The sequence below is a fragment of the Emys orbicularis genome, chromosome 10 (genome assembly GCF_028017835.1).
Source record: "Emys orbicularis isolate rEmyOrb1 chromosome 10, rEmyOrb1.hap1, whole genome shotgun sequence".
Lineage (NCBI taxonomy): Eukaryota > Metazoa > Chordata > Testudines > Emydidae > Emys > Emys orbicularis.
Genome location: NC_088692.1, coordinates 62755341 through 62781158, shown reverse-complemented (window position 1 = coordinate 62781158; position 25818 = coordinate 62755341). Strand labels below are relative to the sequence as shown.

General features: G+C 43.4%; 1 protein-coding gene across 1 annotated transcript in view; it reads left to right on the top strand.

Annotated features, from left to right (window-relative positions):
- CHRFAM7A (CHRNA7 (exons 5-10) and FAM7A (exons A-E) fusion) overlaps positions 1-25818 on the top strand; it is an 89807-nt gene that overhangs the window by 24788 nt on the left and 39201 nt on the right. The window contains exon 3 of the mRNA XM_065412229.1: positions 22774-22818. Coding sequence (XP_065268301.1) covers positions 22774-22818 — 45 coding nt within the window. The remainder of the gene's footprint in view (positions 1-22773; positions 22819-25818) is intronic.

Here is a 25818-nt window from a genome sequence, read left to right as displayed (position 1 = left end):
GATATACTTGGAATGAGACAGTGACAATGTACGCTACATATAAAAGCACTAGCATATGGAGTAGCAAAAACCAACCTCTTTATGTTGTTGAAAATTAAACATGATTGCTCCCTAAGAATAACCAGAAAGAAGAAGAGTTAGACTCTCCCTTCACTTACATCTGTGTCACCCCATTGATTTACATACTATTAACTGAAGGCAAAATTTAGCCTAAAATGGGAGGCACCAAGAGCAAAGCACTTTATGATTCTATTTGCAGAAATATAAAATTAGGGAAATTTAGACAGGCAATCTATCTGAAGTGCTCAGGAAGTGGTATGAAGCCCATAACCGCGTGTCTGCTTACCACTTATTTAACCTTGTTAATGGAACCACCTGCAGGGAAATCAACCAATAAACATCCCTGGTGTCCTGAACCAATGTGCAGATTTACTTCTAAAACAGCTCCATGTGGTGTTTTAGTGGCTTCTTGTTTGTTCAGTTGTTATAACTAAGGCTAAGCTTTTTGTCATGGTCAATAAAGAAAAATTAATGGAAACCCTTGACTTGTCCCTGACTTTTACTAAAAATATCCATGATAAAATGGGAAGGGTCTGGGCAACTGCGGGGTGACTGGGAGGTCCAGGGCCCCCTGGGGGCAGGATCAGAGCTCCAGGGTCTCCTGCCCCCTCTCCCGCGGAAGCCGGGGAGCTGCGGAGATCCCCCTGCCCCCTCCCCACGGCGGCCGGGGAGCTGCTGAGTACCCTTACTGCCCATGGCAGCTGGGGGTACCTTACAGCTCCCTGCCACTGCGGGAGGCAGCGGGACCCTGCAGCTCCCAGCCGCTGGGGCTGAAGTCACGGAGGTCTTTGGAAGTCACGGATTCCATGACTTCCACAACCTCCATAACAAAATCGTAGCCTTAGTTATAACGAGGATGTTTCTGAGGTTGGCAGCCCTAGAAATGTTCCCTGAAGAATTTCAGAGTTACATTGTCTAATTCAGTGGGAGAAACAGGCCTCTTAATCAGGTTGATGCTACAACAATATCACTAAATGCTAGGGCTGTTGATTAATCGCAGTTAACTCAGGCGATTAACTCAAAAAATTAATTGTGGTTAATCGCACTGTTAAACAATAGAATACCAATTGAAATTTATTAAATATTTTGGATGTTTTTCTACATTTTCAAATATATTGATTTCTGTTACAACACAGGATACGAAGTGTACAGAGCTCACTTCATATTATTTTTTATTACAAATATTTGCACTTTAAAAATGTAAACAAAAGAAATAGTATTTTTCAATTCACCTCATACAAGTACTGTGGTGCAAGCTCTTTATCGTGAAAATGTAACTTACAAATGTAGATTTTTTTTCTTACATAACTGCATTCAAAAACAAAACAATGTAAAACTTTAGAGCCTACAAGTCCACTCAGCCCTACTTCTTGTTCAACCAATTGCTAAGACAAACAAGCGTCGGTCCACTCTGCTTTGGATTGCTATTGAGCAGAACCAGTCATCAGCATGGACACATGTTCTCTAGTATGGTGGTTGAAGCATAAAGGGACATATGAATCTTTAGCGGATCTGGCATGTAAATACCTTGCGACGCCGGCTAAAACGGTGCCATGCAAACACCTGTTCTCACTTTCAGGTGACATAAAAAAGAAGCCGGCAGCATTACCTCCTGCAAATTGTAACCAAACTTGTTTGTCTGAACGATTGGCTGAAGTAGGACTGAGTGGACTTGTAGGTTTTACATTGTTTTCTTTTTGAATGCACTTAATTTTTGTACATAATTCCAGATTTGTAAGCAGGACCGGATTAACCTTTTGTGTGCCCGGCGCCAAACTTTAGTGGGCCCCCATGGAGGCAATGAAGCATGGCGCAGGGAGGTCAGTCCCCGGAGCGAGAGGCCAGCTAGAGGCAATGGGGCACGGCATGGCAGGAGAAGCCCTGCTCCGCCCAATCCAAGGGCACTATTTACAAACCGGCAGTTGCCAGACGTACAGTGGCCTGCCCGGCCCTGTGCTGCCAGCATGCCCCTTCCCCTCCGGGGCAGGCCCATGCCACATCCCACAGCCCCCCCCATCCAACCCCCCCCGACTCCCTATGGCCAGAGGCCCCCCGGACCCACTATGCCCAGCGCCCCCCCCAGACCCACCCACAAATGCACAGCGCCCTGCAAAACACCACCCCTGCCCACAGCCCCTCCACAGCTGCCCAGCACCCGCCCACACAGAACCCCCACTCCCTAGTGCCCCAACACACAGATCTTCCCCGCCCCTTCACAGCCCAGCAGACCCCATACTCCCCACAGACCCACTCCCCCAAGCCCTGCCTCCCAGCCGCACTTACCGGCCCTGCTGGGAGGTGACTGTGCCTGCTGGGCTGAGCCAGCAGCGCAGCCAGGGCCGGGAATTGCTCCAGCCCCTCAGGAGTGGCGCGATCTGCCAGGCCAGGGCCTGCCCCAGCCAGGCTCCCTCAAGACACACTAGCCTGGAGGGGCCCAGCCAAGCCCTCCACACTGTCTCCCCCCTCCCCCACACCTCTGGCTGAGACTGGCCAGGCTTCTGCACCAGTCCCAAGCAGCTCAGCTTCAGGGAGACAGTGGGGGCCCCACAGGTGGTGGGAAGCAGAGACTGCCCAGAGCCAGAGGTGCACTGGGGTCCCGCCAGGGGGCTGAGAGGAGCAGGGGGTGGGGCCATGGAGCGGAGAGGAGCCCTCAGCAGGCAGGCTGAAAGGAGCAAGTGGTGGGCGGGGCGAGCCAGCGGGGCCTCGGGGTGCAGTGCAAGCGGAGCAGGCTGGGGCCCCTTCTCAGCATGGGTTCGGCTCCATGGAGCCACTGTAAACCCGGCACTGTTAAGTTCAACTTTCATGATAAAGAGATTGCACTACAGTACTTGTATTAGGTGAATTGAAAAATACTATTTCTTTTGGTTTTTTACAGTGCAAATATTTGTAATTAAAACTAAATATAAAGTGAGCACTATACACTTTGTATTCTGTGTTGTAATTGAAATCAATACATTTGAAATGTTGAAAACATCCACAAATATTTAAATAAATTGTATTCTATTATTGTTTAGCAGCGTGATTAATCACGATTAATTTTTTTAATCGCTTGACAGCCCTACTAAATGCACTAATCAGTTACTGCCCAACTGGATGGAAATATCAGATATTCAGTCAAACCACCCACTGCTTCTCAGAACACCCTGAGCTGATAGTCAGCTGTGGGGGGCTGGGAGCTTAAGGAGCTACCTGATATGTGGAAAGATCATGAACCTGCTGCTATTGTACCATACCATTTGCAGAAACTATATGGAGAGGAGCTTTAGAAATGTAGGTGCTAGCCTACTCTTTTGCCTAATGTAGGATAGAATTGCAGAATACCAGATAACTCATAAATTTTGAAGAATTTGCAGCTTCTGTGTAACAGTTCACAAAAGCTCTGTTGATCATACGATGCTTGGTCAGAATTATCCATAACATTTGTTGGTGTTTACTAGGGGATTCTGTGCATATAAACTTCATCATAATTTTTATTACTCTGAATTCTAAAGGAATAACTTGCCATTTATTATAAAGTAACAGCTATACAATATTTACTATAAAATTAGGGATTTTTCCATTTTTGTGGAAGTGCTTGACCCATTACAACACTTGCACTTTCCAGTTTGGATGGAGATAGATTTGAACTGAAAACTAAATCATATTTACTTACATGCTGCTTAAATTGTACAAAATCAGAGCAAATTCTGTTGTGAAGGGTTAAATATAGAACTTCAGTATCTTGAGTTGTGGGAGCATTTATGTGCAGGTACAGTCCAAAGAGGACTTTTTCTTATCACATATTTAGTACAGGTCACTGTAGTGCTATTATCATTAGTAATAAATTAAATCAGATCTGGCTATACTAATTTCCAGAAAATTGTAAATTCATAGAATGGCTCGAAGTTAGCAAGAAGTAAAACCCTCTCTCCTCCCCTACTCAAAATAGTGAACTAAATAAATAATAGTTATATTAACGCTACTTAGCACCACTAAAGAGTTTTTAATTAATAGACCTCAAGGAACATTTTTAGATGTGGATAAGGGTCATTATCCCGATTTTAAAAGTGGGGAAACTGAGGCAAGAGAGGTTACATGACTTGGTACTCAAACCTCCTGACTCCCATGCTGAATGCATTATCCTGTAAAATACTTTTGAGTTACTATTTTAATAAAATCAGTATAACTTTCTTTAATTATACAAACAGATGTAAATAGTTTTACATTTGAACCCTTTTCTATCTATGGTATTTATCTTGCTTTTTATACTACCACCCATCAACATAGTATCTAAGCACCTCACATGTAAAATCAATAGAAATAATGAAGTCTCTAGTGGTCTTCATGGAGTCTCTGGCACTTCTCCCTTTTGGGGTCAAAATTCTGCTTGGGGTATGGTTTTTTGGGGATGCTGGGGTTGGGGAGGATGTTTGTATTGGGACAGCGCCACTTACTGTGGAAAAGGCTTTCTCAAAGAGGAAGGTTTTATAACATTTCCTAAAGATGGCTAGGCTCTGACATTGTAGTAGTGGCGGTGGTTGCATCTTTTAAGAATGAGCTATAAAGTTGAGTGTCATCAGCGTACCATTGGCAGCTAAGCCTCTAGTGTCTCACTACATCTCTGAGTGGTCTCATGTAGATATTGAAGAAAAGAGGGGATAGTATTGATCACTGCGAGACCCTACAGGTGAGGGCTTTTGGGAGGGAGGAGCAGTTACCCATCACTGCTCTGAACTCTGCTGAAAAGGAACCGTTGGAGCTGTTATAGTGCTGGACCATCTACTCCAGCTGTGTCACATTAGCAGTGAGACAGCTGGAGTCCACTGTGTCCACTGTGTCAAAGGCTTCAAAGAGGTCAGTAGTGTGAGCCTGGAGATCTTATCTTCATCCCTGGACACGAAGAGGTCATCTTTTAGTGCCACCAGAGCTGTCTCTGTGCTGTGGCCTGGTCTGAATTTTGATTGTGAGATATCCAGGATGCTCACTGATGGGTTACTACTTTCACATTTATTTTGTCTAGCAATGAGAAGCTGGAGATGGGACAGGAGTTGGAGAGAGCTTTGTGGCTGAGTGTTGGCTTTTTGAGGATTGGGTGAACTACTGCATTTTTCAAGGAGCCTGGTAGGTGTGTTTCTCTGAAAGAGTCATTAACCATTTCCCTTAGTAGAAGACATAGTTGCTTTTTACTGGCTTTTACCAGTCAGGAGGGGCATGGATCTGTTTCACAGGTTGTGGCATTAATATGGCTTTGGTGTGTATGATAAGGCCAAACTCAGTCAGGGTGGTGAGGTGAATAAAAGTTTGGGAGTGGAATTTTCTTTCCCCGTCAGCTCCGTACATATTTGGTTGATCTTATCAGTGAAGTATGTTGGCGGCTTTTCACAGGGGTTGATGCTTGGGTCTGGTGTATTTCTAGACCTCCAATCACCATAGGAAAGAAGGATTGTCTTCTGGTCGAGGCACTAGAATGGGACTTGGAGCTATGGTCAATCCATGGCTTTGCCATGGACTTTCTGTATGACCTTGGACAACTTGTCTGATCTTTCTGCCTCAGTTCTTCATTTGTTAATGGGGATAATACAGTGGTTCTCAAACTTTTGTACTGGTGACCCCTTTCACATAGCAAGCCTCTGAGTGCGACCCCCCTTATAAATTAAAAACACTTTTAAAAATATTTAACACTATTATAAATGCTGGAGGCAAAGCGGGGTTCGGGGTGGAGGCTGACAGCTCATGACCCCTCTCCCCAATAATATCATCGTGACCCCCCGAGGCGTCATGACCCCCATTTTGAGATCCCCTGGGATAATACTTCTGTACCTTATATGCTTATGGCGAGGATAAATACTTGAGTGAGTGAGAGAGAGACAGTGTAAATAAGAGATAAATAAGTGTAAACATAGAGTAAATCAAAAAGTCATAAAAATTTAATTAGAAGCTTCCCTGGCCCTTTGATTTATACATTGTGCATTGGCTGGCTGTGCAGGTTCTATATGGAAAGTTTAAAAAAAAATCCTCAAACTGTAATAAACTAAAATATAAAGTGAGAGAGATGGATCCCTTCTTGTGCCTAAGCTCTGGACCATTCTGTGCTACACCTGGTTCCAGCATGAGTTAGAGCAGCTTGTAGATAGACTACTCTAACTTACACCAGTGGTGTGTGGTCTCTAAGGGAACAAATACCAGCTGAGAACTGGTAAAGCCAACGTCCTCCCTCCTTGCTTTCTCTCCTCCCCACCATCCCCTAATAGGTCTCCTGTGTGATTTGGGGTGTGTGTGGGGAAGTTAGCACAGGAACACACTGCCAGCCTTCTGCCAATTAAGAGCTTCCCTACCCATGGTGAGATTATCAGTTTTCTGATGCCAGTTAGAGTCTAGCTCCTCTGCATTGTCTGAGTGTCAATGTGAATCTGGCCCTAAATCTAGCATTTAACTCTAATTCAGGGTTAAATCCTGGTCCGATTGAAGTCACTGGGAGTTTGGCGAGTGAATTCAATGGAATCGAGATTTATCTCTAAAATAAATGTACAGAATACAGTTATTACAGTGCATGCTCAGTAAATGTAACTACAGTTTTAAATCTTCAGATATATTTTATAATTGAGATGAATAGAAATGTGTGCAGTGAGTTGTGGGAATTCATAAATCAAGCAGATCAAATGTGGTCTCTCTCTCTCTTTTTCAAGTATCCTGTCCATGATAATATTGTGGAAAACAAGGTGTGTTAAAAAAGTATTTGATTAGCTGGGATTTATTCTGTTGACTTAATAAGCATATTTTCTATTCTTCTTTGAAAATAAGTGCGTGTTCAGCGTTACACACCACTCTTTTTTTGTAATAAGTTAAAATAAAAAGCAGCTACTATTGCACTAAAGTCTCGGTATGAGCTGGAGGGGTACCATGATGTAGTTAATGCCTGTTATAACTGGAGCTCCACAGCGAGTGGTAGTTGAGTGTATTTATAGCATCCACTTCTTTGCTAGGAAGTTGGAAGAGAACATGTAGGGCCATAACTGAGGATGAGGCCCTCACTCAGGCAAATTCGAATGAACGTCAGTGATGAACAAGAAGGATAATGAGAGTTTGCGGCGTAAGTATGGTGTAAAAACTAAGGCCCAGATGTTGCTGTTCTGATCTCAGCATTGAGGGAGCTCTTTCTTTGTGGCTATCCCGTCTCCATGCTGAATAGGGTTGTGGGTGTTTCCACCATGGCAGTATTTTTCTGTTCCTCCACCATAGGGCAAAAAATCTATGTGAAAAGAGGGACCAGGGATGGTGAACATAGCAGAAAAGTCAACAGCAAGAGGCTATTTCAAGTTTCTTCGGGAGCCTCTTTCCCCTAAGAAATCAGCGATGTTGTCCAAGAGCATGACAGAATTGCAGGGCCCAGAGCTGCTTCAGGTTCCCAGTGCAGATCACCCGTTATCCTTGGGGTGCCCAAGATTTGGATGATCCTGAAAGATCTGTGTATTTTGTGCTGCAATTTTGTGCTAAATTTCTTCCCTGGGAGAAGGGGGGTTAGGGGGAGAGGCAAAGCTTGCCCCTGAAACAGGGGTGATTTGTGTGTGTGTGTGTGTGTTTGTAACCTTGTGGAGTTTCAAGATGCCTAAGGTGGTGTTACCACATGAGCTGTCTCTTAAAAAGAGTGTAGAATTTTATCTGTAATTAAGGAAATATAAAGCAATCTGAGGCCTCCAACTCTTGCTCCAAACCCAAAGTGATCCTGAACCAAGCTTTGACATAACTTTGGTTAAGTTTTCCTCATTGTTTTAAAAATATATTTTATATCTACAAAGAGGGAAGAAACAAACCAAGAAGACCCTTCCTATCAGCCCACCCAAAGAAGCAAAAACAGTGAATCCAAAAATGAGGATAGAAGATGATAGCTTTAGAACCTTTAAAGCTTTTCTGTTCCAACATATAAAGTGATTTCAGTATATCCTACATTGGATGCACATGCATAACTATCAGTGGTAGTGAGTGACACACACTAGCAGTGTAGTGGAACAGTTCAGATTCAGAGCTTTGGTGTTTGATGACTCTGTAGCCCATACACTAAAAAGATTTTGGTTTTCCACAGGCTGCTAAGGGCCCAGTCAACCATTCACTAAGAAGAATGTGGACTGCTACTTCGAATAGTTTGATAGCAAGCCTGGTATTAAGTAATTGCAGGATCAGGCTTTTACACAGTGGCCTGGGGGGAAGCAAAACCTTTCTGGTGGATGGACTGCACAGTAATTAAAGATTGAAGCCCTGGATCCAAACTGCCCCAGGCTGCTTTTTTCTACCCACGGTGTTTTTTTATATTTGTGCCCTTTTGGAGTGACCCTTTGTGTTACTCTGCTTTGTCTCCCAGCCTTTCTCTTCTCCTTGTCCCTATTAACGTATGCAAACCTCTGGAATTGGTGAAAGCACATGTGGTACTCTGAGCTGCAACAAGGTGAACTATACCTGCAGTGCAAAAGATTACACTTGTGAAAATGTTTACAGTAGTGCTGAGAATTGTGATTGGCTGTAGTGGCAGTTTTGCAAAGCTAGCCTTTTGCTAGCCCTTTAACTCGTAAAGAAGATGGACACTTTTATTCCTTATCTTTAATTTTTTTTAGCATGACAACATGCCCTTCAGAATAGGAGATGGTGCTGATGGCTTGCACATAGAGATCATAAGCACCCAAGATAAAACTCTTCACAGAAAGAGTTAAAGATGTCATACCATGACTGCACACGGAGAATTGCATAGGGTATTTTATGGGTTAAAGCAGCCTTCTTCTTCTGCATGGCATAAAGGGCATCAGTAATAATAAGTATTCCTTCATGCATGTTTAACTGAAAACTGTCATTTTAAAAGACAATTTGGAAGTTATTTTGTGTGTGTGTGCACACGCGTAAACCACACTTGCGCGCCCACATACTATATATATGTATAATTTTATATATTATAATTTCTTTGCATACATTAACAACTTTTGTTCTCAGGAACAAAATAACTGAGATACTTCATTTACTAGAGTAGTTGCTGCTCACACATGCTAATTTCCTATTTTACAAAGATCGTATGTCGAGAATGAGCTGGAGGCAGCTGTACACGCGTCATAGACTATAATTGAATTAAGCCCAAGGGCCTTCACACTTTAATGGAAAGGTTTTTCTTTTTAGACTTAGTTTTTAAAAAAGTTTCATTGTTTTTTAACATTTCTATTAATACTTCAATAAAATGTGCAACTAAATTGAACCACAGAACAACCACCAAGTATTGTTAACAATAATGGAGACATTTTCAGGCTAGATTGTATGGATTTTCCAGTAAGACTCCCATTAATGTTACAGGAGGCACATGGCTCAATCCTGAGCACTGCTGTAATACTTTATCTCTAATGTTCTGATTAAAGCCAGAGAGATTCAGAGTTGAAAGGATGTGAGAGTCACTGAGTCCAATACAACCCTACCAGTAAAGTTGCCCCATGGCTGAATTTGGCCTTGTATGTAGAATGTGGAAGAGGAAAAAAGGTGATGTCTTGGATGCTTTCGACTTCCACTCGGCGCTTGGAGTGGTTGGGTTTAGAGTGGCCAGTGGCTTTCAGGAGGCATTCAGCACTTTACAGGATCGGGTCCAAAATGAGCAGCTTGGTAGTCTGCTCCAGCACTGCCAGATGCATCAGGTATATCTAGCCTTCAGTTGGTTTAAGAGGAAACTCCTTTTACATCAGAAGCCTCGGATGCCAAGGTTGGGGGAGCAACCATGAAAGAGGTGAAATATACAGCAGATTGGGCTGTATAGTAGCTCACCTGTTTAATTTCTATTTGTGATAGGTTGTGTCTTTTGCTATCATTTTTAGAGCTGAAGACAGTGATGGATTGTCAAGACTATAGCTGCTGCAATGTTGTTAAGGCTGTGTTACAGAATTCTTTTACAGAATCCCTTTTAACAGAGCTTTAAACCTATGTTTTGCAAAAATATCTTATTGGAATTACAAAACCCAGAATATAGAATCTAAACTTTGAGTATGATTTGAATTTTTCTTGGTGGTTTGATGAAAAATGAATTGATACAGAAAGGAGTGATTTTTAAACTATTATTCTTTTGGCAGTTTTTTCACTAGATTGTCTCATTTTTATTTGTACCCCTTTTGCAAGAAATCTAAAGCACTCTGGGACCTGTCCTTTGTCCATACCATTCCTCCTCATGCACTGTTTCCTAGTATATTAATTACATTGGTAGTGTTTGTCTACAGAAGATTTTAGACATAATGGTAAATATGTGCTCCAAACTGAACCCCCAAATTGACTGTTGACAAACATTAGTTGATTAGTGTTTTAGGTAGCTACGCTGGAGGGTAGCGATAGGGTCCAGAGTGACCTAGACAAATTGGAGGATTGGGCCAAAAGAAATCTGATGAGGTTCAACAAGAACAAGTGCAGATTCCTGCACTTAGGACGGAAGAATCCCATGCACCACTACAGGCTGGGGACCGACAGGCTAAGCACCAGTTCTGGGGATTACAGTGGACAAGAAGCTAGATATGAGTCAGCAGTGTGCCCTTGTTGCCAAGAAGGCTAATGGCATATTGGGCTGCATTAGTAAGAGCATTGCCAGCATATTGAGGGAAGTGATTATTCCCCTTTATTCGGCACTGGTGAGGCCACATCTGGAGTATTGTGTCCAGTTTTGCCCCCCCCCCCACTACAGAAAGGATGTAGACAAATTGGAGAGAGTCCAGCGGAGGGCAACGAAAATGATCAGGGGGCTTGGGCACATGACTTATGAGGAGAGGCTGAGGGAACTGGGCTTGTTTAGTCTTGAGAAGAGTGAGGGGGATTTGATAGCAGCCTTCAACTACCTGAAGGGGGTTCCAAAGAGGATGGAGCTTGGCTGTTCTCAGTGGTGGCAGATGACAGAACAAGGAGCAATGGTCTCAAGTTGCAGTGGGGGAGGTCTAGGTTGGATATTAGAAAACACTATTTCACTAGGAGGGTGGTGAAACACTGGAATGGGTTGCCTAGGGAGGTGGTGGAATCTCCATCCTTAGAGGTTTTTAAGACCCAGCTTGACAAAGCCCTGACTGGGATGATTTAGTTGGTGTTTGTCCTGTTTTGAGCAGAGGGTTGGACTAGATGACCTTCATAGGTCTCTTCCAACCCTAATCTTCTATGATTCTATTTATTTATTGTTTATTTTTTGGTTTGTATGTATAACCAACATCCAATGATCCCTCTATCTAACCATGTTAGTTGGCTATGTCCTGTACTTTAGCAGTTGTCAATCTGATTAGAAATAACTTTTATTAAAACAAATACTTTGGTAGGCTCTGTTTAATTAATGAAGGGGGAGGTAGTTGTTGTCGGTGTGTGTGTGTGAGGTTAAACATTCCCTATCTCTAAGTGACAGAGAAATTTCTAGCACTCAGCTCCATATAGGCTTCTAACAAGAATAAATCACTTTCTTCCCAGGGGGAGGGAAGAGACCAACCCCATCCAATCCACTCACTCATCCACCCACCACACTGTAGCCTAGGGAATAGTTCCTTGGGCTGGGAAAGAGGAAACCAGAAATTCACATCTTACCTCTTCTAACAAATCTTACCCACTGCATTCCTTTCCATTTTCATATTGCCTGGAGTGCTCTCAGTTACCCACTCCATAAGGTGCTCACCTCCAGGTAACAAAAAGTAAGCATAACCTAACTTCATCAAACCTTAACAACTACCTCAGCAGCATTAATTTCCTAACTGCACGGAATGTGCGACAATCAAATGTGCTGACTTACTGTTATAAAAGCATATGAGGTCACTGTTAGGTTTCGTGTTAGAATGCAAGTTTGATGAAGATGGGATACATATTTCTTTTGGGTATCTCTTGGAGATGGAAGTGCTGGAGTGCATTATTGATAGTGCAGGAAATGTGAAAGTAGAGCGGAATGCACACTATTTCCCCTTAATCTCTTATTTCCATTTGGATGGATGGTGTTTGTCCTGCCACAGCCTTAACTACCATTATATCTATGGCACCAATATAATCCCCATCACAGCACAATCTGAGCACCTCACTGTCTTTAATGGATTTATTCATCCAACACACCTGTGAGGTAGGAAGTGCTATTCTCCGCATTTTACAGATGGGCAATTCAGGCACAGAGAAGCTCACTGATTTGCCCAAGGTCACACAGGAAATCTGTGGCAGAGCAGGGTCTGGGCTAGTTCCCTGGCCACTGGACCTTTCTTCCTCTCCAGACAGGTTTTGTTTGCTAATTTTAAGAAGGGCTCTTATAAAAGTTGAAATGTTATGGATGAGTTAGGTTCACACATCCTCTGAATACTGCTTTCAGGAGCAGGGAAATCATCCCAACCTGTTTAGTTTTGTGGCAGAACTGTAGCAAGGGGCTTTTAGCAGCCACCTCCAGCACATCACTACGAAAATAAATTTATCTGCTTATGTCTCATATGGCCTGAAAGCTTCAATGAACCTCAGCTTCCTCTTGGCAATAGCTTGGTATGACATTGTCACAAAACTATCAATTAGAAGCCAAGGAGCAGCACGGAGTGTAGAGAGGATTTTTAGTGTTTTTTTGCCAATTGCAATTGATTTTTAGGTGGTTCTAAATCACCCTCCAGCCTTATCTATGAACAGTAAAGCTGTGGAGGCTGAAGGGATCAGACATTAATTCTGGCTCATTCACTCTGCTGAGGTACAGTATAGTGAGCTCAGTGTGTGACCCTAAAAAGGGAGGAAAACCTCACTCAATTAAGTGGTAAATTCATTAACTAGAGAACATTGTTAGGGTTTCGAAAAAGCATCATTAAGTACCAATTATTTAACTTGGTAGATCAAAAGATGCTTCAAATATTTACTTAGGAAGTGCTGAGACAATGAGATAAGAGAGAATGAAGTGAATAACCTAGTTGAAGGTTATCCTGCTAAAACCTGTAAATAAGTGACAGTATAGAACAGGGGTTGGCAACCTATGGCACGCGTGCCAAACACGGCACGCGAGCCGATTTTGAATGGCACACGGCTGCCTGCCGCGGTTCCGACCCCCAGCCGCACTCAGCCCCCCCCGCCCACCGCTCTCCCCTGCTGGGGCAGGAGGCAGAAGCTTCCTCCTGCAGCAGCCAAGCTCCTCCCTCCCCCGCTTCTTCCCACAGCCATGGTGCAGCCTGCTTTCCTGCCCCTCCTCCTCTCCTTCCCTGCGCCGGCCCTTGCAATGGGAGGGGGGAGGAGTGGCAGCGTGCTCGCTGCTCCGCAAAAGCCCCGCGGCCCCGCTCTCCTGGCCGGAGCTCCAGCCGGCGCATGGCAGCCCCACGGCCCCTTGCTAAAGCCGGCCCTGGGTAAAGGAGGCAGAGAAGAGGTAGGGACGGGGCCTTGGGGAAGGGGGTGGAACAGGACATATCCCTTCCAGCCCTCTGCCCTGAGCCACTCAGGGCAGAGGGCAGGGGGCTGGGAGCTCCCCCACGAGCCGAGCACCCCAGCCCTCTGCCCTGAACCCCCCCCACACACCCAGCCTTCTGCCCTGCACCTCCACACACACACCAGCCCTCTGCCCTGACCCACCCCAGCCCCAGCCTTCTGCCCTGCACCCCCCACACCCCCAGCCCTCTGCCCTGACCTCTGAAGCCCCCCACACCCCCAGCCTTCTGCCCTGCACCCCCCACACCCCTCCAGCCCTCTGCTCTGATCTCTGAAGCCCCCCACACCCCCAGCCTTCTGCCCTGCAACCTCCACACACCCCCAGCCCTCTGCCCTGACCTCTGAAGCCCCCCACACCGCCAGCCTTCTGCCGTGCACCTCCACACACCCCCAGCCCTCTGCCCTGACCTCTGAAGCCCCCCACACCCACCCTTCTGGGGGTGTGGGGGTTTCAGAGGTCAGGCCCCACTCAGCCTGCTGCCGGCCTAGGTGAACAGAACGCCAGGCTGGCAGCGAGCTGAGCAGGCTGGTGGCGTAAGATCAGCATTTTAATTTAATTTTAAATGAAGCTTCTTAAATATTTTGAAAACCTTGTTTACTTTACATACAACAATAGTTTAGTTATATAATATATAGACTTATAGAGAGAGACCTTCTAAAAAACGTTAAAATGTATTACCGGCACGCGAAACCTTAAATTAAAGTAAATAAATGAAGACTCGGCACACCACTTCTGAAAGGTTGCCTACCCCTGGATTAGAATAAGAAATCGATAGTTGTGTTGTTGGTGGCCAGCATCTGGCTGAAACAGTCTGGTCTCATTATGATTAGCTGTTCGGGAGCTCAGCATTTTTCTATAATGAGGTATGCCTTACAATGTTTTTAAAAAAATCCTTTAAGATACAGTGAAATTGATCCAGTACAAGGAGGCCTTTCTTGGTGGAGTCTGGAAGCAAGCTGTGTCATTAAAGGAAGGGAGAAACCTTTTAGAGGATCATCCTTGCGACTTTTAATCACATGAAAAATTAGCATTTAAGAGGCTTGATGTGGTCAGCCAACAAACACTGAACAGACTTCCTTCTCAAAATCATTGGTTGAAATCCTGGCCTTGTTGAAGTCACTGGGAGTTTTGCTATTGACTTCAGCATGACCAGTATTTCACTCATTTACTTACATTAAAATAATGTGTGGAGTGCAAGTGAAAACTAGTACACTAGGTAATTCACAGTTAAGGTTCCAATGTCCACTCTAACTTACTAGCCGCGTATATAAGCATTATAATGGTTGGTCTTTCCAATATGGTGTCCAAGAGTGCTGGGTGAGACGGTGCTGCCCGTGGGAGCCAGCTGAGGTCACTCAATCAGGGTGAACTGCAAACAAAATGGGGCAGACAAACCCCAAACGCTGGTGGATATTCCAATACTTAGATTTACCAAGCCAGCACAAAACAACTTCTATATTACCATACAGGTTACTCAGAAGTCCAAACAACGCAGCTCCCTTAAAGGACCCAGCCTTAGGCCTCCATCCAGACACATACGTTAGATATGATGATTATTGAAAATCTTACTTCATCATATAAAAGAAAAGGTTCTTCCAATCCCAAAGGATCAGCCACATACCCAGGTCCAATTATAACTTAGATCTTACCCAAAATACATGCTATAGCCAATTCTTATTAACTAAACTAAAATTTATTAAAAACAAGAAAAGAGTGTGAGTGTTGGTTAAAAGATCAATATACATACAGACTTGAATTCAATTCTGGAGGTTCAGATACATAGCAGAGGTGAGCTTGTAGTTGCCAAAAGTCCTTTTAGATATAGTCCATAGGTTATAGTCCAATGTCCATATTCAGGGTGGCTCTAGTCAATGACTGGGGATCTCAATCCTTATGGCTTAAGGTTTCCCCCTCTTGAAACCCAAAGCAGATCTGAGATGCAGAAGGATCGTGTCCCAAGGTTTTTATACATTTCCAGCAGCCTTTTGGCCTGAGAAAACAATAGGCTCAACTTTCCTTCTTCTAAACATCACGGCAATTAGCAGTATAATTTATCCATTAAACAGTTCAGATACAGGTTACCACAACCTTCAAAGAGACATATAGACAATAATACTATTTCACTCAAGTATCATCATAAATGTTAATATTCCTTCTTTGATATTTGAATTAAAGCTGTAGCAATAGACAAGACTTGTTTGCTTACATCACAAAACCTGAGCAAACATCTCCCCTTCTATCTCTAACAATGCAGACTTACATTTCAAAGCTCTATTCATTTACCTATCTTCCTAGCCAGTCTCTAAAGTTCTAAAGTTTAGAGATTCTAAAGTCTCTAAAGTCGGTGAGTTAATTAACTCTTTTTGGCCCTGTCATCTTTCAATGAGATATTATATTATACTCATAATGTCACACTGGGGCTAAGATTTTTCTAAGTGATTAGTGATCTTGGGTGCCAACATTTTTGAGTGTTCAACTTGAGCAACCTTAAAGGTGCTTCTTGAAATCAGGCTCCTTTATGACTTGTCAAGTTAGAGACCCATAAACTGAGTCATCCCAAAATCATGAGTCACTTTTGAAAATCTTGGCCTGAGAGAATATTTTTCTGAAACAGGCATTCAGTGATTTTTGAAAAATTACTTTCTCAACAAAATACGTTAACATTTTTCATCACAACTCTGTGCAGTTTCTTAACAAAACATTTAGAGAGACTGAAACAGTCCAAAGAGTTGACACAAGTGGTTATTTTGAATAGAGAAATTGTAAAAGGGTTAACAAATGTATTGAGAAGAACTGGTTGGAAAGGTACCCAAGAAGTGTGATTGGTCCTCAATAGCGTCACTTCTTAAAGTAAACTTAAAAATAAAATGTTTTTTTTTATAAAATGTTTGAATTGCACTGCAGCACAGTTCAGGGGAGCATTCGGCCTTTTTAATTGTATAGCTGTGGAATTGTAAATTATTGCTTGGTTATGTTTTGTTTTACCATAATGTCACACTGGGGCTAAGCAGGAATAAGAACCAAGCAGTAAATTATTATTAAATAGTATTAATGGTCACTATTTGGATATTAGTGGAGCTACAGTTTGGTTTATATAAGAGTTACATTTTTTCATACATTTAGTGCATGTTTTCTGTAAGTAAGAAATACATTGTGAGGAATCAAGCTTGTGTTGGAGCTTCATTATATCACTAAACATTGCATATAGCCTTCATATTCTGATAGTTTTCATAGAGTTAGTGATACATTCCAAAACAGCCCATCAGCAAGTGCTGAAAATGTTCTGAATGTCTGAATAGCTCCCTGTTCAAACCACTTGACATCACAGTGTACACGTTTACTTTATGCAATTGCTAAGAAAAACAAATGGGAACTTTTACGACTAGATTGACACCAAACCTGCACAGGAGATGAAGGGTCTTGCCCATCCTCTGTGCAGCTGCATTAGGACTACATGGATTATAGTAGGGGTTGTGCAGCCAGTGTTCTCCCAGGGCACAGGTGGAAGTGGGTGGAGCCATGCCGGTCACTCTCTCTCTCACCTGTACCTCATACATCGGTCAGAAGAGCGGGCTGAATGGAGTAAGCTGAATCCTGAAGAAGGATGAAATAAATTACTTTCCTAGTAGACCAATAGGAGAGCTGGAGAGGAATTCTTCCTCTGTGAGGCACAGTGCCTCCTGCAGCTCCTCTGACAGTGGGGCAGCTGCATGCTGCCCCTTAACTCATGGCTAAGTGAGAAAAGCACCGTCTAGCAGCCCTTAATTCTGTTTTGGAGTGCATGGGCAGGTGGATTCCCAGACACTGTCATTAGGGAGAAAGTTATCCCTTTAGCATTTATCACAGAATTGCAGGTGGGTTCACTGCTGTTCACTGCACATCCTTTGATGTGCTTAAAATCTGAGACATGAATACTAGCTGGGCTCGTGCCTGTATCTTCTCTAAGCATGTTGTGTTGAAGGTGGAGGTTTGGGGAAGAGTAGGGTGAGGATCTGATACTGGGTTTCCCAAAGAAAGTTAGCCTGAGAGATTGTTGAATGTTAAGAATAACAACAAAGGAAAGGGGAAGAGAAGGCATTGTTAGAAGCTATTACTGTTAGAAGCTTACACAGAGAAATTTCCAGCTTTCAGTTCCATCCCCATCGACTTAAGGATAGAGAATGTATAATCTCCCCAGCCTCACTGATCACAGTTACCTCCCCTTCATTACTTCCGTAGACCCAGCCTACTCTCATAATTAGCTTGACAACAATTTACCCTGTACAGTATTGAATTATTACTATAGCTATGAGTTTCGTAGCCAAAGGATTAGTCAGACCACTAAATGAATAAAGTAACGCTCTCTAGTGAGCTGAGCTGTTTGACAGATACTTTCTCAATAGTCACCACGAATCACACTATTATTCTTGTGCAGTGTTTCTCAGACTTTTGCATTGGTGACCCCTTTCACACAGCAAGCCTCTGAGTGCGACCCCCCCTTATAAATTAAAAACACTTTTTTAAATTTAGCACTATTATAAATGCTGGAGGCACAGTGGGGCTTGGAGGTGGAGGCTGACAGCTCCCGACCCCCATGTAATAACCTCACAACCCCCAGTTTGAGAACCCCTGTTCTTGTGTGATTTAAGGCCTGCATTAACTAAAGTAGCTAACATAGTAACCCCCCCCCCCCCCCCCCCCGCAAAGTGAATCATTTTGTTCCTGGCCTTGTTTTCTGTGTTGTGTTGTTGTTTATGACACCTCCAGGCAATGTGAAGTCCTCCTTTCCTTATCATATTAAAAACAATATTTGTAAGAGAAGCTCTAGAAATGGTTTGCCTCATTGGGTGTGACACTCTTTTTTCCCCAAATAGTTGCTGCTAAAATACTGCAAAATGATGACAAATTTGAAATGTGATGGAATTTGAGCAAAATTTCATGATCCATTTTAGTGTCTAAACATTTTGTTAAGAGGTTGCGCACAGCTGTGATGGAAAACAATGTAAATGTATTTTGCTGAGAAGCTGTTTTTTCAGAATTCATCCATCATATTCAAAAGCATTGTTCAGCATGCGACACACACACACAAAAACCCGAAGAATGTTCCCTCCCACCCCAATTGAAGTTGTTTGTGAGATTGCAGAGTGCAATGCAAAGCTTCTGCAACCGGAGAACTGCCAGTCTGCCCCTCTTTTTGATGAAAACCAGCCAAACCAATTTTAACTAAAGTGTGTGAAATAATTTTCTCCAGGACAGGAATATTATAAACCAAGCTTCAGCCTGCAGTGAAGTTTTTACAGCTGAGTTAGAATGCCCTAGAAGTTGGGGGTTTATGATTAAAACACTGATGGGGCCTTAAATATAGTGATCCAAATGGGCGCCATTATTTTCAAATCCCCTCTTTCAGGTTCTGAACTTTTAAAATAACAAAATACTCAACAGGAGGGCAGCATGTTGCTTAATGATGCACATTCACTAGGCTAACAGTTCTGTAACAAGATTTCAACCAGCTACCTGCTTCTCTACTGCCTTGCACCTTGTGCAGCCATTTATACCGAGGAAAGTGCATGTAAAATGCTCCCAATTCGAATTCACACGCTGGTAGTGTCCTGCATATGCTTTTGCATGGCTGTTACAGACTAGACAGGGTGTAATTGGAATTTGTCTGCCCACCTGTGTTTAAAACGCATAGCCTTGAGAAAAGTGCTATGAGATCTTTAATTTATTTATCATGTGTATAGTCATCTAGCCAAGTGATGGTATCTTCAGTGGCATGATACAGTTCTTCTAGGCCTCCGCTGAACCTAGTCAGCAGGCATTCATCGACAATGTGCGTCATCATCTGTGTTGCATCACAGCTGCACAAAGGGCTGTCACAAAGGCAGGGCCGGCTCCAGCATTTCTGCCACCCCAAGCAAAAAAAAATAAATAAATGCCGCGATCGCAATTGCAATCGGCGGCGGCAATTGGAAAAAAAAAAAAAAAAAAAAGCCGCGATTGGCGGCGGCAGTTCAGTGACAGGTCCTTCGCTCCTAGAGGGAGTGAGGGACCTGCCGCCCCAGAATTGCCGCACGTGCCGCCCCTTTCCCTTGGCCGCCCCAAGCACCTGCTTGTTAAGCTGGTGCCTGGAGCCGGCCCTGCACAAAGGCCCCAGCGATACTGGTTGGCTGCACAGAGAACTTGCCTGGTCTGGAACCTGTTCAACAGGGACCATTGGCGACAGGACAGGTCAAAACCAGGCGGGCAAATTGTAGGGTTGGCAATGAGGGACTGGTTGGGGATTATAACAGATATCCATTCCTCTCGCCAGAGTGTTTCTGCCCTAACATCCTGGCGTGGTGGATGAGACCATAATGGGCGACGTGACAGCAAACGTGCAGCTGGTGGTTTAAAAAGGTCATTGGCAGCGGCAGGCTTGAGTTGGCACGTACTTTCTCCAGTAACTTGCCAGTGGCAGCCTCTCGTCTGATATGAGGAAGAGCAATATTGCTCAGAACTGGGAGCCCCATGGGAGTGGAGTCGGATGCAAGGTGCCGGAGATGATACTGATCACAAGTTGTCAGAATCTTGATTTTACTCCTCACTCAAAAGATGGATAACACCAGTGAATAGAAAAGTATTTAAACCTTTTGATTGCAATATGGTGAATGATCCAATGGACATCATTTCTTCATTAATTAATGAGTTAATGTCCACTGGAAGCTAGTCCTGTTATGCTACTGGGACTGGCAAACTCTCTAATAACACTGATAGGTACTTGAGTGATGCATCACACAAATGTTACAGAGTAATAGCTGTTAATATCGATCAAGGACTGCAGAAAAAGCAACACCTTTACTCAACCATCAGCTATATATTTTGGCAACCATAATAGCTTTAATTACTGTTTTACTCTCATAAGACATAACTTTAGCCTGCAGCAAGTACTGTACTTCTAGTATTGAAGGGTAGATGAGACAATTCCCCCCCCCGCCCCGAAGACTCATAAATGAATGTTTGCCTGTTGGAGGGAGTCTTGGATGAAAGGCAGGATTCACTGAATGAATGCGACAGAATATAAAGAGAAAGTTTTAAATTCTGCCACTGGCTGTGGGCTCAGATCCCATTGACTTTTATGGGGGCTAGGTACACTCATCTAGGGGGAGAATGGAGCCATGCAGAATACTAATTAAGGGGGTATTTTTATCTGAATTCTTTCATTTGCCTTTATGCTGTACATTCAGTTGTTGGGATCCCATGTGATTCAGTAACAGTTTCACACCTTTATTGATGTTCCTCTTTAAATGTCTCCATTTGCTATTAAAATGTCATCTTCTCTGGCAGCTATAGCTGGTTTTACATGCTGTATAACTATTACTGCACTGCCCTGATACTGCTACAGTTAAAGGTCTTTCAGTCCTTCCATTCATTCAAAAGTCTGCAAACAAATGGATTACAGATTAAATTGCATATATACATTTTCAGTTTAAGAAGATTCTTGTATTGTATGTAAAAATTTGAATACAGTTGTCTTTGATCATTTATTATTTGGTGAAGAATAAAACATAGATTACTTTTGCTTTAAAATTGTAGTGGTTGTAGATGTATCATCTGGTTTGAGAGTCCTTCCACACTGTACAGGTGACTCTGGGATATGCTGTGGAATTTCCAAAGAGTTCCCATGTACTTTCTTTGGTAGAGCTCGGGGATGGGGGTAAAACTTATGGAGCGGGAGCTTCAGTTTGATTTAAGACAGAAAAGGCTGGTGTTTTACATTCAGCGTAGAAAACAAATTCTAGTGATGGGAATTGGAGCGCAGTGTATCCTATTACCTTGATAGAATCCCACTGAGGCAGAAATACCCTAAGGAAGGTCTGGTGGAGGGCTGAGTAATTGCTGATAGGTCCAGGGTCTTGAGGTTACAAATATTTATCCATGTCTGAGAACTGAGGAAATTATCTTCTTAGTTAACTCTAAATTTAAGGCGTTAGTTCTGCCACCCTTACTTGCATTGAGTAATAACTTTTTCTTGACCTGTTATGTTGTGTGTGTCCATGTAGGTAAGTTAGGGGCTATGCAGAGCTGCTACTCTCCATCCCACACTGGTGGGTGGCCAGCTAAGCAACAGCTCCACCCCATAATATGTGAGGCAATTTTTCTGCCAGTATACTGAGGACCTATTCAGTGATATGGCTCGTGCAAAGTACATCCACCTGGAGTGTGTTTGTGTGGAACTCTGAGACAAATTGAGATTTTTTTGAGTCACAGTCTGGTTTCCAGGATGCTCTTGGGGCAGTCTATCAATACACTTCCCCATACACAAGGTTTTGATAAAACCATGATACATTGAAATCAATGGGACTTTGTACAGTAAGATACTACTCCGCATGGATAAGAGTAGCAGAAACAGGCTCTAACCTTGCATAAATACCTATTTGCAATTATCCAGGGTTTTTTTGTTTACATTGTTTCTATAATTTGTACATGCTGGTGTAACTCCATTTCTGATGTGTTAGGTTAACTAGTAGATGAGCTGCTTGTAAGCGAAGTTGAAATGGGCAACCTCTAGTGCAATTAGTTCTGCCTTTGCGACATGCTACATTAAAGAAAAAGGCTCAGGGACAAACCAAGAAGAAACACTTTGGAGATGCCAACAGTAGAGGGCTGTAGTAGCATAAAAACAATTAAAAAAAAAAGCCCTCAAAAACAGTGTTACAGTGGGGTACAGAGAGTCATAACTGGTTTCACATAGGCTAACAGGACATACTACTCAGGATCACTTTTATTGAAAGATACATTAACATAACTGTCTGACTATCTGATTTCACTAAAACTTCTTGAACGATGTTACCACAGTCCAGGGGTGGCCAACCTGAGCCTGAGAAGGAGGCAGAATTTACCATTGAACAGTGCCAAAGAGCCATAGTAATATGTCAGCAGCCCCCCATCCGCTACCCCCCTCCAGTGCCTCCTGCCCACCGGTAGCCCTGCCAATCAGCGCCTTCCCCTCCCTCCCCACACCTCCCACCCGCTGCAATCAGCTGTTTTGCAGTGTGCAGGAGGCTCTGGTGGGGAGGGGGGAGGACCGAGGGCATGGCAGGCTCGGGGCAAGGGGTAGGGTCCTTGGGGGAAGGGGTGGACCGGTGGCAGGACCTGGGGCAGAGCAGGGGGTTGAGCAGTGAGCACCCCACAGCACATTGGAAAGTTAGCATCTGTAGCTCCAGCTTTGGAGTCAGTGCCTATGCAAGGAGCCGCATATTAACCTCTGAAGAGCTGCATGCAGCTCCGGAGCCATAGATTGGCCACCCCTGCCACAGTCCTTTCCATGAACAAATGTTGAGTTGTTTATTTTTATTTTTTTCTCTTCTCCCCAGGATGAAAAGAATCAAGTTTTAACAACCAACATTTGGTTACAAATGGTAAGTTGTGAAACATAAAATCTCTGTTCAAATGCAGCTTTAAATGTGCTTTTCATTTTCAACAAATATAAAACCCACATTCATGTTGCTTGCAAGTTTTTGTTCTTTGTTCTGAGACATACGGGATAGCTCTGAGGCGATACATCCTGTAGAATAGATGATTCTGGGTTTAAGGTTTTAGACTGTCAGGAGAAGGACTTCACATCATCTCATAGATACTTATACAATTGTATGGGTTGTATTGTTGTACCATATATGATGGATTTATAAACTCATACATTGCATTTGTTTCAGTCACTCTAAACACTAGATCACTGCAAGATATTGCAGTCCTAAGGGGTCCCGGGTAGTGATACTTACTGTATTGTACAAAACGCACCAATTGCAACAAATCTGGCACCTTTTCTTAAATCATATTTGATAGTGAAAGAGAACATGAAATACAATTTCACACATTTATATAAATATTTTGCCAACCTTGTTGATAGAGTGACTATTCTGAGACTCTCTATATGTTTCTTCTTTTGGAGGATGGGCTTACCCAAAGGAGTTATTTATTCCTGTGGTTTGTTGCCATTCTCCTAAGGATATCAATCTTTCCATGTCTGCTACATTTGCTGTCTGTCTTCTTAAGAAACTGCAAGATGATTTTAATCAAATGCCTATGATTGCAAGTGATACCTAAAAGAAATTATTTATACATAGTACTGTGTCAAAAGTAACTGTGAAAGGAATTATTTGGGTTAAATGTCCATAATTCTGAGATTTAGTTGCATGCAAAACACGGGTAACGGCAGACACTGTCTCCAGTTGCCTAATGTTCAGTTATGGGCACATTCATGCATTTTTCTTGTGCTCCTATTTGTTTTGTGCATGTATGGTAAGGTGCACATTTTCCAAAATTTAGCCCTATCTTTAACTATACTGCAATGACAAATTCTTGACACAGAACTCTTACCCTGCAGTTACCATTGAATACCAAATTCTCTATTGATGTAAATTGGTGGACGTTAAATGATCGTAGTGAAGCTATGCTAATTTACACCATCGAAAAATCTGGCCCTATACAATCTAATTCTTGACGTTATGGAAACAGATGGCAAATGGGTTTCACTCATGTTTTGCCAATGGAAGATACAATGGAATTTTAAAAGGTAGCACCTTGTGAGGGGTTGGGTTTTTTTATGCCCATGCATGTTTACTTTGATTTGACTTGTAATATTTTCCCACAAGCTTGGCATTAATGTAGGCTTTGGACTGACTCATTCCAAGTTGGAGCCTATTGCAGTTTAAGGGGCACGGGCTGACATTGAAAGAGCAAATGTAGGAGGATGAATGAAAGCAAGGAGAATTATTCACATGCTTTGGCACTTTCCTTTGGGCTTACATCACATCTCTGACATTTACAATTTTATATGGAAACAACACATAATTCCTTTCTGCTTCTACCACAGAGCTTGTGGGAACCACCTCCGCTCACAATGCACTATAACTGTGTGTTCAGTCCTTAATTGGGCAATGGATAACAAAAGAAGGTCAGATAGGAGAGGGAGATTGCAGTGTCTGGTTTTTAGCAGGGGAGACTATGAGCACGGATAGAGTACTTTGCTCCTGCTCACACATGCAGAACAGGATGCTTACCTCCCTGGGCAGTACCTCCAATGGGAGAGAGCCCTCACGATTATTGTTTCTTGCTCTCCTGCCTGATGAGACAGGGTCCTCATACCACTAGATGGAGAGACTGCCATAGGTTGTCGGTGCTTCCTGAGACTGGGTCGGGGAGTAGATGGGGAGCTCTCCCCCCACTTTCAGCAGAGGGGATAGGAACTTTCCTTTCCTTTAACCGCTGCTTGTAACAGAGAACCTGAACTCGTTGGGTTAAGTGGTAGTTTACAAAACAGTTTTATTGTTCAGAACAACTGTGTTGTGTCAGCAGAAATTTGATCTCTTTTGTTTTAATCAAAATGATAAACTCACTCAGTTTAATTCTTTCTCTGTGAGTCCATCTTTTTCCTTTTACTATAACTTTTATAGAGTGCCTCTCTCATTCTGGCAGATCTTAGGATACAAAGGAAAGACAATTTTGGTAAGCTACTGAGGATAGTGTGGTTGCTACATCTGTTCACAAAGAGAGGCTGATGTGGAGGAAGCAGTCAGCTCCTGCTGTTTACACAGTAGTTTTACAATAAGATTAAAACTGTCAAATATAATCTGTTTTCGGCTCTGAGTTACAGTGACATCAGTCACTGTGATTTCTAAACACAGGATAAGAAACAACAGTTCATTCTCCAAAGACTATAATTTACTTATTTTGTCTTTTATGTTTCTCTTCTTCCTGTTTCCTTATTTTTTTGTTTTTTTTCCCCCTAAGGGAATTCTTAATTCTTTTACACTGTCACATTAAGTTTCTTTTCATTCTTCTTCGAGTGATTGCTCATGTGTATTCCACAGTAGGTGTGCGTGCTCGCCACGTGCACCGGTGCTGGAAGTTTTTCCCTTAGCAGTACCCGTAGCGGGGAACACTGCTGCGACCCCTGGAGTGGCGCCTCTATGTCGCGCCATAAAGGGGGCTGCGTGCTCCCCCCACCCTCAGTGCCTTCTTGCCGCCAGTGAAGGTAGTCGGAACTTGTGCTCCAGCATTGCTGCAGCTTTCCTTAGTAGTACGATCTTCGACTGTTACTGGTCTCCACAGTTGGTAGCCTGGCTCGGGGCATGCCCCGAGCTCCAGGCTTCAAGTCGTGCGACTCCTGTCGCAATTCCATGCCCAGAAGCAATCCACACTCTGAGTGTCTTCGCTGTCTGGGCAAGGCTCACATAAGTGAGCGCTGCAAAAGTCCTTCCAAGCCCCAGACTAAGCGCGAACGTGAGATCCGTCTCCGGGCCGTACTTATGGAGTCGGCACTGGCCCCGGCACCGGCGCGCCGAACTGACCCGGCGCCGGGCACCGCGTCTTCGGTGCAGAGTGACGCCCCATCCACCAGTCGGCACTGCTCCCCTGTT